Source organism: Pseudophryne corroboree, chromosome 5 (genome assembly GCF_028390025.1).
Source record: "Pseudophryne corroboree isolate aPseCor3 chromosome 5, aPseCor3.hap2, whole genome shotgun sequence".
Lineage (NCBI taxonomy): Eukaryota > Metazoa > Chordata > Amphibia > Anura > Myobatrachidae > Pseudophryne > Pseudophryne corroboree.
In genome coordinates, this window is record NC_086448.1 from 739,317,039 (window position 1) to 739,332,064 (window position 15,026).

General features: G+C 41.8%; 1 protein-coding gene across 1 annotated transcript in view; it reads right to left on the bottom strand.

The window, feature by feature from the left end:
• RUNX1T1 (RUNX1 partner transcriptional co-repressor 1) overlaps positions 1 to 2,953 on the bottom strand; it is a 179,211-nt gene extending 176,258 nt beyond the window's left edge. The window contains exon 1 of the mRNA XM_063924093.1: positions 1,985 to 2,953. Within this exon, the coding sequence (XP_063780163.1) occupies positions 1,985 to 2,012 (28 nt within the window). The 5' untranslated portion in view covers positions 2,013 to 2,953. The remainder of the gene's footprint in view (positions 1 to 1,984) is intronic.
• Positions 2,954 to 15,026: the final 12,073 nt, after the last annotated feature.

The following is a 15,026-nucleotide window of genomic DNA, read 5'->3' on the forward strand; positions in this document are numbered from 1 at the left end:
ATATATATATATATATATATATATATATATATCAATACACACACACACACACACACACACACACACACACACACACACACACACGTCTGTACATGTGTGCAAATAAATAAATAAATATATATATATATATATATATATATATATATATATATATATATTAGAAGTAGGGAGATTACAGATTTGAAAGAAATGGGCAAGCTGATGTTATCCTGGAGAGGGTTGGCGGAGCCTGCGATTCTGGAGGAAGCTGCTTGCTGGAACTGCGCTTCCTAAGGAAATCTGCTTGTACAGCAAGGAAACTAAGTATGACATTGTGTGTCCCACCAGGAAATACAAAACACACTATCAGCGACCCAGAGCAGACTCCTGCTTATCTCTGGCAAGCCTCAAATCTGTTATAAAACAGGGCCAGATGCCTGCTCATTCCCACGGCAGGATCACAGGCACCAAAAATACGTAAATAAATAAAATAAATACAAATATAAATCAAAACGAATGCGACTAACAGCCTCCACCCTGGCTGCACAACCTGCCCATTACAGCCTGCACAGATAATACATAAATATGTGTCATCTGTATGTGTGTCTGTGGCTTCACTGGCTGCAACTGACAGTATAAACAAACACTTATTTTACAGCCAAATAAACACGAGTGGGTAATTTGAGACCACACTCCTCCGCTACTTATATGGCACTGTTATACAATCATTGTATATTTATAAGTTGCTGTGTGTGTGTGTGTGTGTGTGTGTGTGTGTGTATGTATATATATATATATATATATATATAGTGTCACACTGTACTTCATATCACAACAAGGTGTAAATGCCATAAGATTTGCAGCGCCTTTCCCAGCGTATTGCAGAGCGCTGTTTGATTTGCACAACTAAAGAAGTTCCTATTTGCAGATACAAGAAGTGGGTATAAAATAAATGCAGCCATATACTGTACGCGTGCTACTGTTAGCATACTGTATATGGAGAGTTAGGCAGGCATGTCCTGGTCTATGTCACCCAGTGAGACTGTATACAGAGCTGGAGGTAAAAGATGAACATAAATGGATACGTTATCACAACGCTTGTACGTGTGAGCTTGCAATTTAATGTCGGCTGGCAGAAGTCTATAATCACATTGCTACAACTTTCTCTGCTGGCAGATCATGTCCAAATTGCAGTGAGGATTTGGGGTAACCTCAGAGTTCTGTATGGGGGATACTCTGCATTTCCAAATAATATAACAGAGCTTTCTATGTGTGCCATACGTTCCATAAAGACGTCTTTGTTCTGATTAAGACGATTTAAACAGTGTTGAAGACCTCTCTCTCTGCTGATGACTTATATAACGGTATAAGAACATACACTAGAGAGAACACATCTAAGCCGACTCAGATATGTAGATTGCCCTATAGAAATTCCATATGTTGACAATCATAAACTACCTTCTTTATATCAATAATATTTGCAGTTTTGATGCTACACAAAACAATCTACTAGTGCAAAAGAAACATTATAAAAAAACATCCACAAGTGCAAACAGATGACCATAATTTGCGTCACCCAGGTCTCTTGTGTAAAGTGCAAAGACAAATGTAATGTAATGTGCACCCCCCCCCCCCCGCCCCCAAATAAAAACCAACACAAAACAAAAAAACAACAACAGCACATTAACCAAAAAAACATCCATGATCAGCATTTCATTAGCCCCAAAGCAATACTCCAGGAGTACCTAACACAGGGCACCTTCTTCATCACCCCAAAAACAATATCATAGCGCCCTATGGAGACCACTATAATGCCCTTATCTCCATCGTCCCCCAGAAATAGGCACTGCACAGTCAGTATACAGTACAATGGGTGTAACAATAGGCACTGCACAGTCAGTATACAGTACAATGGGTGTAACAATTTGTAGAAACAAGGTAAGCGGTCCCCTGACTCCCAGCTGATGAACTCATGAAAAGCACTGAAACGTGACCAGGTACTTACACTGGAAGGGGCTTGAGATTCCCACCATTCGCCACAGGCTGGGTGACTGCAAAATAAAAAGTTCCTGTTTTCTGTGAATGAGTAGGGAAGGGGGGAGGGACGGGGTGCAAAAGTAAAAAATAAAAACCAAAGTGAAGAAGAAGAAGAAGAAGAAGAAGAAGAAGAAGAAGAGGAGGAATGCAGCAAAGTCCAGATGATCCACGTCCAGTAAGTCAAAACTAAGTGAGGAACTCCAGCTGCCCACAGCTTAAAGCGCACTCCCCCGGTTCCTGAGGGTGGGGAGGCAGGGGGGCGGAGGATGGGGGTCTCCTCCAGGCTGAGCTGCAATTGCCGCACTGACAAGACCCTGGCGGTGTTGCAGACAAGAGTGGTCTGACTGGGGGGCGTCAGGAGTTGCTGCTGTCACTGGTGGTCTGCATTAGGCATTTATTGGGAGAGAGCTGTGTGTGGCTCTGTCTTGGAGGAGGAAAGAGCCTGATCTGTGCTGATTTCCACCATAAGGCTGCAGTGCAAGCTCTTCCTCCCCTCTTCCTCCTCCCTCTTCTTCTCTTCACTCTGTTTATTTCTTTCTCTCCTGCAGTCTCTCTCTCTCTCTCTCTCTCTCTCTCTCTCTCCCTCTTCTTCTTTCTCTCTCTTTCTCTTTCTCTCCTGCAGGCTTTCTCTGTCAGGCTGTCTCCTTCTCCACAGTCAGACAGCACAGTGCCAACAGACTGCCAGGCTCAGCTACCCAGGTGCAAGGGTGGGAGGACTCCAAGCAGCAGTGGGAGGCAATGGAGGTAGCAGACATCTGTGTCATGAAGGGGTCAGGGGGGGTCAGGTAATGCTAACAATAGGGAGAGCGCATTGCCTGCTCCTTTATACTGCCTTGTTCCCTCTGCCTCAGACCTGGTGGGCTTGGAGCAGGCTTTCCCAAGCTGCCTGCCCTGCAGTAACCTAAGACAAGCACTTTTCCCCTGGCCATCTGGACGCAGAGCTCCTCCTGGCTGCTTCTCTGCCTGGGACTCATCACTGTGCAGACAGTGCAGATACCATCCAAGCCTCTCTTTCACATCTCTCCACTAATCCCCTTCTGTTACTTCATTTTTTTTTTTAATTCTCAGTCTGTTTGTTTTTTGTTTGCATTAAGTAATGGTCATGCAAAATACAGAGAGGTGGAACTTGTCCTGGTGCTTCTGTCCGATTGCTTCAGTGTCTCTACGTTGTTTAGTATCTCTTGGCCTGAGATAGAAGACCTGCTGAAGGCTAGATATTCCGCACTGGATAAAAGGATCCCTGAAGACAGCATTGGCAAGCCTAATAAGAGAGAAAATGGTATCAATAAAATAGTTGATGCCAGTCATTTGCTTGGCAGCAGGATGGAAATGGGGCAGCCCTGGTTGCAATATGAAGTTTTCAGAATTACTATTTATTATTATTATTATTATTATTATTATTAGGTTTTTTATTATTATTATTATTATTATTATTATTATTATTATTAGTTTTCTCAGTATTACTATTATTATTATTATTTAAATTAATTATTATTATTATTATTATTATTATTAATCTTATCAAAAAGCATCAGTTCATATATTACACACACGCGCGCGTGTGTGTGTATAATAATAATAATAATAATAAAAAAAAAAAAAAAATAATAATAATAATAATAATAATAAGTATTATTATAATAATAATAATAATAATAATAATAATAATAATAATACTAAATTGTACAAGCTCATCTGTTCATTGACAATAATATCGGGCATACTTATATACTGATTGTTGACAGCAGAGAACAAAAGGAGATCAATGTATTCTAGGAGTGCTATTATGTAATAAAAAACAAAAAACCTATATAGACAAAATAAAAAAATAAAATGTCCAGTTTGTCATTAATGATATGACAATACCCTATCATTAATGAAGATATTAAAAAAATGCTGTGCATGTAGGTCAGTTATAATTAAAACGACTTGGAATGTTTTGGGTACAGTTTTAATAATGGTAAATGCTCTCTCCATCCCCTAATTTGGCTTAAGGAATCATCAACTGCACTCAAGTCCCTTCTGTTACATTTTACAATAATAACTGTCCCCCCCCCCCCCTCAACACACACACACAAACCTGTTACCAAAAAGCAACACAACTGTAAGTGTTAATGACATGAATTTGCATTTGTCTCTTTCCTATAAAACACAACTTCCATATATTTTTTTTTTAAATACTGATTTTTTTATTTATTATTTGCGGAGTAGAATCCTGATTATTCTGCTGCACAGATCATTCTTTCCCCACTCTCACTTCTTATGTGCATGGCTTTATAGAAAATCATAACATGATATATTGTTTTATTTGGTAACCAAAAAATAAAAAACAAAACAAAACACAAAACACTGATTTATATATAAAGTAGTGGGACAATGCAGAATGATGACACAGACAGAGGACAATTCTTTGTACATTTCATATGGATGTGAAGAACAAATGCGCTATGTACAGTGCTGCATAATAGATGGTGCTATAAAATGGAACAATGATTCTAAAAGTAATAATAATACACAAGCAGAAAAGTAGATGGGACCATTGCTTAATAAAGCTTTAATTAGCTATTGGCAATCCCATTGATTAATTGAAGGCCTGCTTGAAAATTATTGGATCACATGCTATATCTGAATGACGTAGCTAAATGCTCTCAAAAATAAATCTGTGTCCAGAGAATATAATTTCTATAATTGCTAATGACAGACCTAGTTGTAAACAATTACTACACAGATTAATTCAATAAAAAATGGAAGATGTTAAAAAAGACCTACAAAAAATTAATATTTTTTTTTTTAATTACTGTTACTTTTTTTTTTGGCTGTCAATTTCATATACACACTGCAGCTGAACACACTGTCTCATAAACACTTATTGATTCAATAAACCACCGCAGATGTTCCCAAAGATTAACCCATGCCTATGCTGGACAATATTCATGTAAGGTTTAATACAACTTTACTGTTATTTAGTAATGAAAGGCAGAACTCATAAAATCTCCAATGTGTTTCTTCCTACAAATTGTCCAGATCCATTTTCTTAAAATGGAAACTTACAGTAATATAAAATGGCTATGTGCTATGGTAAATATTTTTATTTCTGTAACATTGCAGGCAGTGCCATAACTAGATATTTTAGTGCTATGTGCAAGAAACAGCATTGGTGTGTGTCCACCCCCCCCCCCATATACAAAACAGGGCCAATGCATGCCATAGGCGCGCACCAAACATATAGGGGCCTTGCTTCATGGGGAAGGGGCGTGGCCATAGAGCTTCCTTTTACACATTACGGCAAGCAACGTCCCTCTTTTACACAGTACAGCAGTCAGAGTCCCCTTTTACACATTATGGCAGGCAGAGTCCCCCTTTTACCCATTTTACACAGTATGGCAGGCAGAGTCCCCTTTTACACATTACAGCACAGAGTCCTCCTTTTTACACATTACGGCATGCAGAGTTACCCTTTTTTACACATTAGGCAGGCAGAGTCCCCCTTTTTACACATTATGGCAGCAGAGTCCCCCTTTTTTACACATTAGGCAGCAGAGTCCCCCTTTTTTTACACATTAGGCAGGCAGAGTACCCCTTTTTTACACATTAGGCAGCGGGGTCCCCCTTTTTTTACACATGGGGGGGTAGTTTTGTGTGTCTGTCTCTCTCTCACCTGAGGGGGGGGGGATCTGGCATTCAGGGCTTCCACAGGGACTCACAGACACTCATGTCCAGGAGCTGCCGCCTGCGGTAGCGCTCCCACTCCCTTGTAGAGGCGGCAGCGGGAGACAAGTAGCAGCGGCGGCGGGTCTTTCAGTACTGACTCACTGGACATGATGGCCGTATGGGGGGGGGTGTGCTGCCAGATGGTGTGCCCTCAGCGCATTTGCGCTGTGGTCAAGGCACCATCGGCACACACCTAGTTACGGTCCCGATTGCAGGATTGTCAGAGGCAAGCTGTCCTTAAACATTTTGTTCCTGATTGTTCCACATACAAATTAATACATGTACTAAAGATTGTTTTTTTTATTATTCTTTTTGCAGGCTATAAGGAAACACTGGAATTGTCTGCCTCCTCGTTCCCTGTTTTGTTTCATTATCTTCCTGACTGCATAGGACCTTGCCACCTATGATGGCATGCCATAGCCCACTGTCATGACGAAGGGCAAAGCATTGCAACACATACATAGGGTTCACAAGATGGCTTTGGAAGGAGTTACGAATTTGTAGACCAGTAAAAAGCATTAGATCTGTAGGCTTACCAATTTGACACTTACTCCTGCATATATCTGTGCAGGCATACACCAGATTTGCCAGTGCACATGTGCACAGACTGCAAACCTAGAACTGGCCTGGATGTGGCCTTCTAGATTAACAAAAAAAGTTAAAGTAAAAGCAAAACAATAAATATATATAACAGTGTTTCTCAAATTGTTTTCCGAGGCTGGGTGCCTCGGGACACTTGCAGGGTGCCTTGGATTGGTAGCCCAGGACCAATTAAAATTATTTATGGGCAATGTAATAGGCAAAACCAGTGCTGGTGGCTGTCAATCATAAAATATGTGGAGAAACAGAAGCAAATCTCACCACATAATTGAACCTACCTTTATTATGACATATAAACATATATGACATATAAACACAATTTACTTAATTTAATATTTCTTTCTCCATTTCTCAATAACAAACAATTGGCCTAGGGGTGCTGTGAAAAAAATTCTAATACTCTAGGACACCGTGATTCAAAAAGTTTGAGAACCACTGGTCCATATAATAATTTTATATGGCCTGTCCCTTGACTTAAATGTGCGGTGGAAGCCGGGGAGAGAGTGTTCCTCCAACAGTTCTCACTGCGAGGGAGACGGGAGAGAATGAGCACAGCAGGAGTGTAACAGGGATGTAAGAATGCAGGAATTGGGGGGATGGACATGACGGGGGAGTGGTATATGAACGGGGTGTGTATAAGGGGAGTGTGGGATGTAGAGTAGACGGGAAGGGTTGGGACCAAGCAGACAGAGCAGAGCATGGGGATAGGGTAGAGAGAGGGGATGAGCGGGAGTCGAGGGCAGGGTGGACTTCAGGAAGTGGAGCAGAGGGGGCATGGGCAGACTGAGATAACCTTGGTACCTTTATAGAAATAATAATAATAATAATAAAAATAATTATTGTATTTGTAAAATAGAAATTACCATGATTCAATTTATTTTAGAAATAATGCTTTATTTCAAAAAGAAAAAAAGGAAAGCTTTTTTTAAAAAAAGTTCTATCTCCTGCTATAGCCATACTGAGGTGACGCTAGCAATATGAACATCAGGGTTCTCAAGCGGCCACATAGCTGGCTCCTGTGCGACCTAGTATCACATTTATACAAAAAAGACTTGCAACTGATATTGTATATACATAGATTTACTGAAAAGATGGCAGCCATTGCAGGATCTTTATGGAGCGTGAGAGGAGCGGAGTGGAGTGTGGTAAAGACATTCCTTACAATGTACAGCTTAGTTGGTCCATCAGTGACATCTTATTAGCAGATCATGCTTGAGATGAGATAAAGGGTCAGGGAGGATGCATGTTTATAGGGTGATCCTAGGGCCCGATTCAGACCTGATCGCTGGGCTGCTAATTTTGCTGTCCTGCGATCAGATAGTCGCCGCCCAAGGGGAGTGTAAATTAGCCCGTGCAAGTGTGCGATCACATGTGTACGCTGTGCGAAAAATGTCCCTCAGTCAGCGGACAGCTGTAAATCCGTTCACACCTCACTCACCATCGAATATTTTTTCCACTGTGTGTGCAGTCTGAGCACAGCCCAGGACTTATTCCTACTGTGCGATGAGAACGGGCCGGAGCTGACGTCACACACCCTCCCTGAAAACGCTTGCTTGGGAACTCCTGCGTTTTCCCTGACACTTCCAGAAAACGCCCAGTTACAACCCACAAATGGCCTATTCCTGTCAATCACCTTGCGAATGGCTGTGCGATTGAAATCTTCAGCCTGTCGCTGTTTGGCGATGCCTGTTGTAGTTTGGTGATGTGTGTGCGCATTACGGGGTATACCATGTGCAGTCAATCGATATTCGTCCGCTGTGCAAAAATGCACAGCAGCAATCAGGTCTGAATCGGGCCCCTTGTGCAGGAGGGCACATGGCCAAATTCACTTCCCAAAAGTTATGGAATTTTTAAAATTTTCCAGGGATTATTGTAAACCATACATGATCACGCACTAGCAGTATTTTAGGAGACAAAAATGAAAAAGAGTATTTGATTGTAAGGGTAATAATGTGGATAGGAAGGTAGACGTTGGTGTGCAGATAAGATAGGGGTATTTCTAGTTTGCAAAGACATCTTCTAAGAGGAAGAGTAAGCACTCCCTTTCATGTGTGCTGGGTAGGGCTGTCGAGACATACAGCAGGTTCAGGTGATTCTGGGAGACATGGCCACGCCCCCTCACTGAAAAATACTACTTGTGCTGCCAAGGGAAGCATTTGTCCCCCTAACAGCTCTGTTCCCAATATGCCCCTTGAACAACCCTGGGCCCGCGTAGTTAGTACCCGCTTACCCCACCCCTCAGTACCCTTGGTGATATGCAGGTCATCTAGATGCACATCTAAGTGTAGGCATGCATACAGGATGGTGGGCGCCAAATATAGCTTTATTTTTGGGAAGGAGATGCCTTACTATACCCTAATCCTGATATCTTAACCCAAACTGCTAAACCAACTCTAATATTATTTATTTATTACCAGTTATTTATATAGCGTACACATATTCCGCAGTGCTTTACAGATAATATTTGGCCATTCACATCAGTCCCTGCCCCAGTGGAACTTACAATCTATATGGTGGGAATCAAACCCATGACCTCAGTGCTATGAGACAGTAATGCTAACCATTACACCATTCGTACTGCCCAATATCCTATGCCTAATACCCTAACACTTAACCCAAATCCCCACCTAACCCTAATAACCTAAACCCTAAACCAATGCCAATACCCTATCCATAATGCCCTATCCCTAAAACCCTAACCCCATCCCCTAAACTAACCCTGATACCATAACCCAAACCACTTAACCAACGCTAATAACCTATCCATAGTGACACTTTTTTCTGCCTTACCACAATTTCTCTGTTATATATAGGTCATTTTTTTAAATAGGTGCAGTTCCACATTTTTTGTTTTTGGTTCACTTATTACTGTAGGTTGGATTATTTCACAATTCAGCATTGGAAGTAGCTTCTGAAATAATATAAAAAAAATATTTTGCGCGTGTTTATTTTTAATAATATGAATTAGTTACATTTGCGAAGTTGTACAATCTCTTATAAGCGCCGGGAAAATCTCTTTATTTGGTAGTGTACTTAAATTCTTAAGTGTAATATGTTTTATTATAAGGCTGTGTGAGGGCTATTGTTTTGTTTTATCCCCCTGCAGAAATACATGGTGTTGCAGTCATTACTTTGCATCCTCACAGCACTGAGGTCTTGGGTTCAAATCCCACCAAAGCACTATCTGTGCAGAGTTTGTATTAGGGTGGCCAACCCCGGGATCGGCGGGATCCCAGGATTTAGGCCTAAAATTGGCCGGGATTCAATCTCGGTATTGGAGCTTCCAAACCAGGGATTTTGGGATTAGAAAGCCCCCTTGTTTTTTGAATTCCAGGCAGTGTTGAGTTCCTCAGGAGGCTCAGACGCTGCCCAGCTGCCTTCTCCCCCTGCCCCCGGCTGTGCGCACTATGCAGCGTGACGTGAAGCCAGAGGTCACACTGTGCAGTCTGATGCCCGCCGCCTCCGCTGCCTGGATCGCACCTCGCCACCCACCGCCTGCAGCAAGTGAACCTGCCCACACTCCCAGAGGATGGTGGGTAGTTCTGTGGACTGGGTTGGTCCGGGAAGGGGGTGGGGGGCACTGTAGATTTAATTTTTAAATCCTCAACCCAATCCCTCGTATCCCGGGATTGATCATTTTTCAATTCCAATACCTGGGATTGCAAAAAAAAATGCCCAGGATTGGCCACCCTAGTTTGTATGTTCTCCCTGTGTGTGTGGTTTTTCTCTGGGTGTTTCTAAGATACTAGTAGGTTAATTGGCTTCTGCCACAATATTAACCATAGTTTGTATACCCCATCCCCTTCACACATTATTGAACTGCAACATGCTAAGAGGGCTCTCCACATGCCCCAAAACAATAAAAACGATTTTTAAAACCTGTAAAGAGTAATAAAAATACTTGTTTCAAAGAATAAAACCATTTAGAAAGTATTTATTTTCATTTATAATACCAGGACAAGTACTTTTTGTTTAATAGTTTCCTCAATGCAAGCCACTAGCAATGGTTACCGTGGCGATTATAGTGTTATTCCCATCGGTAACCATTTAATAAAAGAAGAGGCACAACTGGACAGTGTTGGCAATTGTCGGTACATGTGGGTGGGGTGGACAGACACAGAGGGAGCAGGTAAGCAGGTCACCCTCTAGCATCCTGCCCACTTCCTAGTGAAATGGGTTGGAGTCGGACTTGGGGGGTGGGGGGTGAGTGATGACGCAATTCTCAATGAGATGTTTTGCAGCACTGTGTCATTAAGGATGGGGTTGCATCAAGAAAATTATGCGGCAGACAGGCTTAAACTTGCATACGGCTAGTCTGATATATTGGAGTCAGTTGATAGATTTAAACTGAAAGGTTCTTTCCATAGTGTGTATATATTGACGGTATGCACTGTTTGGTTAACCAGGCTAACCAAGATTAAACATCTTAAATACACTGTGTATGTGCCAGTCATTACATAGTCTATCATTTGTGAGTTTTAGCTGTTATGTAATCAGAATTTTAAATACTGTAGTAAGTTTAAAAGGCATCTCATATATTATTTGTTGGCTATTAATAAACAATAAAGATTTAAAGAATAATGGAAATGTATCCAAGTTTACACTTAATCTTTATTATTAAGGGGCCATCATTTATCAGCCATGCTCTCTGGATGCTTGGTAAACTGGCACCCAATTCCCCTGTAATGCCCCACATACAATACCAGTAAAGCAAAGTGTAGAGAAGTTGCAGATGCACAAACACTTATCCGTGTGTGAAAAGAAATACACGCTTAGTTTGAGTTTATTAGTGGATAAATGGTTTGGCTGATTTGGATCATGAAGGAAATAATACTAGATTTACTGTAGGGGGAAGATTTATCAGAGCTTGGAGAGAGATAAAGTGGAGAGGGATAAAGTACGGTACCAGCTAATCAGCTTCTGTCGTTTTTCAAACACAGGGGTCTATTTACAAAGCATGGATGGAGATAACGTGGACAGAGATAAAGGGGGACATTTACTAAGCAGTGATAAGAGCGGAGAAGTGAGCTAGTGGAGAAGTGCCCATGGCAACCAATCAGCAATCAGCACTGAAGTAACATCTATAATTTGCATACTATAAAATGATACAGAGCTGCTGATTGGTTGATGGGGAAATTTCTCCACTGGCTCACTTTTCCGTTCTTATCACTGCTTAGTAAATGTACCCCAAAGTGCTAATCATCTCCTAACTGTCATCTTTCAAACCCAGCCTGTGACATGGCAGAGCTGATTGGCTGATACTTTATCTCCATCCAAGGATTAGTAAATATACCCCACAGCCTGTAAACTGACAGTTAAGAGCTGATTGGTTGGTATTTTATTTATCTCCACTTTATCTCTCTGCAAGATTTGATAAACCTCCCCGAGTACCATTCCTTTTTTTTAAATGAAAATTATCGATCCATCCAATTGTGTGTTTAAATGCTGAGGCTGATGAAGAGTTTATAGCAAGGAGCCTGTAACTTCTCCCGCGTATATTTGCCTTAATGCATCTCTGATAGTGGACCATCTCTATCTGTACCTTGGTTTGGTGTCTGTCATCATCATCATCAGTATGCATTTGCACCAGCGCTATCCCTGGTGCAAAAGATAAGTTTGAAAACTGTCAGATGTACACCTCTGGACAACTCTGCTCAGCCTGCAATTCCATCATAGAGGTCCCTGAGTGTTGCCTACATGTGTGCACCCTGTTACAGCCATATTACAACCCAGTTACACTGCTCACTCGTTAATGGAGATCCATTTCAAATGCGTATAACTTTTCATTGCCTGCATTCCCCCGGTGGGCCCATTATACCCTAGTCCGACACTGGGTGCAAACTCTGCATCAACCCCATTATGTAACTTTAACGCAATATTTTTGGCTTCCGGGACATTTCACAAGTCCTTACTAAGTATAAAGGATGAGGTGTTACAATGTAACATCTCTGGTTGCAATGTATCAGGACTTCATCATTATGCAACCATTGACAGCCCATATCAGGGCCGTAGCCTCCTGAATGTGGAATGTCATGATGTCATGGTGAGGGGTCAGGGAAGAACATGAGCAACTGGAGCATCCTATGGCCAGTCTGGGCATCTCTAAGGTAGTGTCCGGAGCATCCCAAGGAAACTCCAAGTGGCTCTTTAGGCTGCCATTCAAGGCTGTTGCCTTGTGGGAGGGACGGTGCCAACTCCTAAGGTCCCGTTCCCCAGACGGTGGCTGGACAAAACATAGTATGTACATCTTACACCAGTCTCTCTGTACTATTGGGCACAGGAAAGGATATGGGAGGCCTCAAACATTGGGGCAGAAGTATTAATCCAGGAGAAGGCATAAAGTGATAAAGCGATGATACGTGCAAATTATTATGCACCAGCCAATCAACTCATACATGTCAATTTACATATTGGAGCTGATTGGCTGGTGCGTTATCACCTTACACTTATCACCACTTTATCACTTCTTTATGCCTTCTCCAGGCTTAATATATCTGCCCCAGTGTGCTATATTTTCACAGTGTGATGCCACATACAATGCACATTTTAACACCATTTTCAATTAATTATACTTTCAATCAACAATATGAAATTTTGTACCTAAAATAATGCATGGCTTAAGCTGGGTACACAGTGGAGCGATAGGCATTCGTTCTGACATTGGAATAAATGCCCTTAAGCCCAGACTGAGTGTACACACTGGACTTTAAACACGGTGGCTAGCGATATCTCCAGGTTTGATGTGCAGCACATCAAATCTGGCGTCGTTTGCTACCGACCGTGGGAGCACGCAATCACCTGTACACACTGAGCGGTGTCGACGATTTTTCGTTGCGAAATGGCAAATCGTCCCGACATCACTCCAGCATGTACCCAGTTTTATATATATAGAAAAAAAAGGAGGTATACCAGCGCTGGCTGTAAAAGTCAATACACAAGTATTTAATAGATAACATTTATCACAGATTAAAAATATATTATTATCAGAATCAATAAGATAACATATAAAATAATGTGCCAAGAACAGTCAGCCACTGATTTCCCAGTTATATACTTGTTCTGGCTAGTAATCACTTTTGTAAAAATGGAAAGTCACAATATTAGAATTTTACAGGTGAGATGGTCCAGGTCAGCAGACCTTGGATCGATATTACCAGTGGTGTTCTTGTGGAGATAACAATCGTTCCCCTTGTTATCAGCCGAAATACCCTTTTAATGCTGGTGGGGTATCCAAATCACTGAGACAATGATGACTGGTTGGGAGAAAGCAATCTCATGTTTGGTCAGCTGGAAAAGTCCTTTGTATGCCAACAGTTACTGCTGGTGGTACCAGTGACAAGTTTCCAATTTAAAGCAATGATTCCAAAGTGTTGACAGAATGAGGAGTATCCCCTCCTATTAGGGCGCAGGTGGCGACAGGCTCAATGCATTTCGCTGGTATACAGTGTGTCCAGATTCCTCAGGAGATCGCTTTCTCCCAACCAGTCATCATTGTCTCAGTGGTTTGGATACCCCACCAGCATTAAAAGCATCAACACTGGTAATATTAATCCAAGGTCTGCTGACCTGGACCATCTAACCTGCAAAACTCTAATATTGCGACTTTCCATAATTCTAAGAGTGATTCCTAGCCGGAACAAGTATATTACTGGGCAATTAGTGGCGGACTATTCTTAGGAAAATTATTTTATATGTGATCTTATTGATCCTGGTAATAATATTTTTTTAATCTGTGATAATAAATGTTATCTATTAACAAAATACTTGTGTATTGACTTATACAGCCAGCGCTGGTATACCCCCCTTTTTTTCTATATATATTATAACCATTTTGGGGTTTAGACTACCCCTCTACCAGCTGCTGCTGACAGCGCACTTGTACACCCCCCTTCCTTTATGTACTCAACTTTAGTCTGATTGCTGGCCTATATATTAATCGTTACAGCACACGGACAAAGGCTGGACTTCTATAGAGGGGTTTCCATGCCATGCCACCAGAATGGGTTTGACCATCATGCAAGTGAAGTCCTGATTGAGCAGGACAGTCACCAAAAACAGTACCAGCTTTTAACTACTGGTATTCATGATAAATAAACCTAGTTCCATCCAAATTAGTATTTATTACATTTGATAAATAGTAACCATCTTCCCAAACTCAGCACATGTTCAGTTAATTACCCCCAAATCACCCTAAGTATTAAAATGCATTGTCCCATTGACCCACCTAAAAGTAATACACAACATTATGACAGCACTATTGTATTAAACGTGATGTAGTCATGTGACCGGCAGTCAGGAGACCACTGGTCACTATACCGACGGCTACATTTCGCACCCCTGTAAATCCTGACAGTCGGCATGCCGACTGGCAGGGACTATTCCCACTCGTGGGTGTCCATGACACCCAAAGAGTGGCAATAGAACCTGTGGCGAGGGCAGCTCGCCACCGAGCCCGCAGCGTGGTGAGTGCAGCGAGTCCGCAAGGGACTTCATTGCATTCGCCACCGCCCGTCGGCATTCTGCTGCCGGGATTGCATGGTCGGTATGCTGACAGCCGGGATCCTCAGCGCCGGTAACGCATACCCAACCCTGTTTTAAACAGCCCCATAATAACAATCAAATATATAGCCCCAACCAATAACTGAATCGTCCCATGGATTGGTAAAAAGTCCTGTTATCAGAGAATGGATTCACACTGT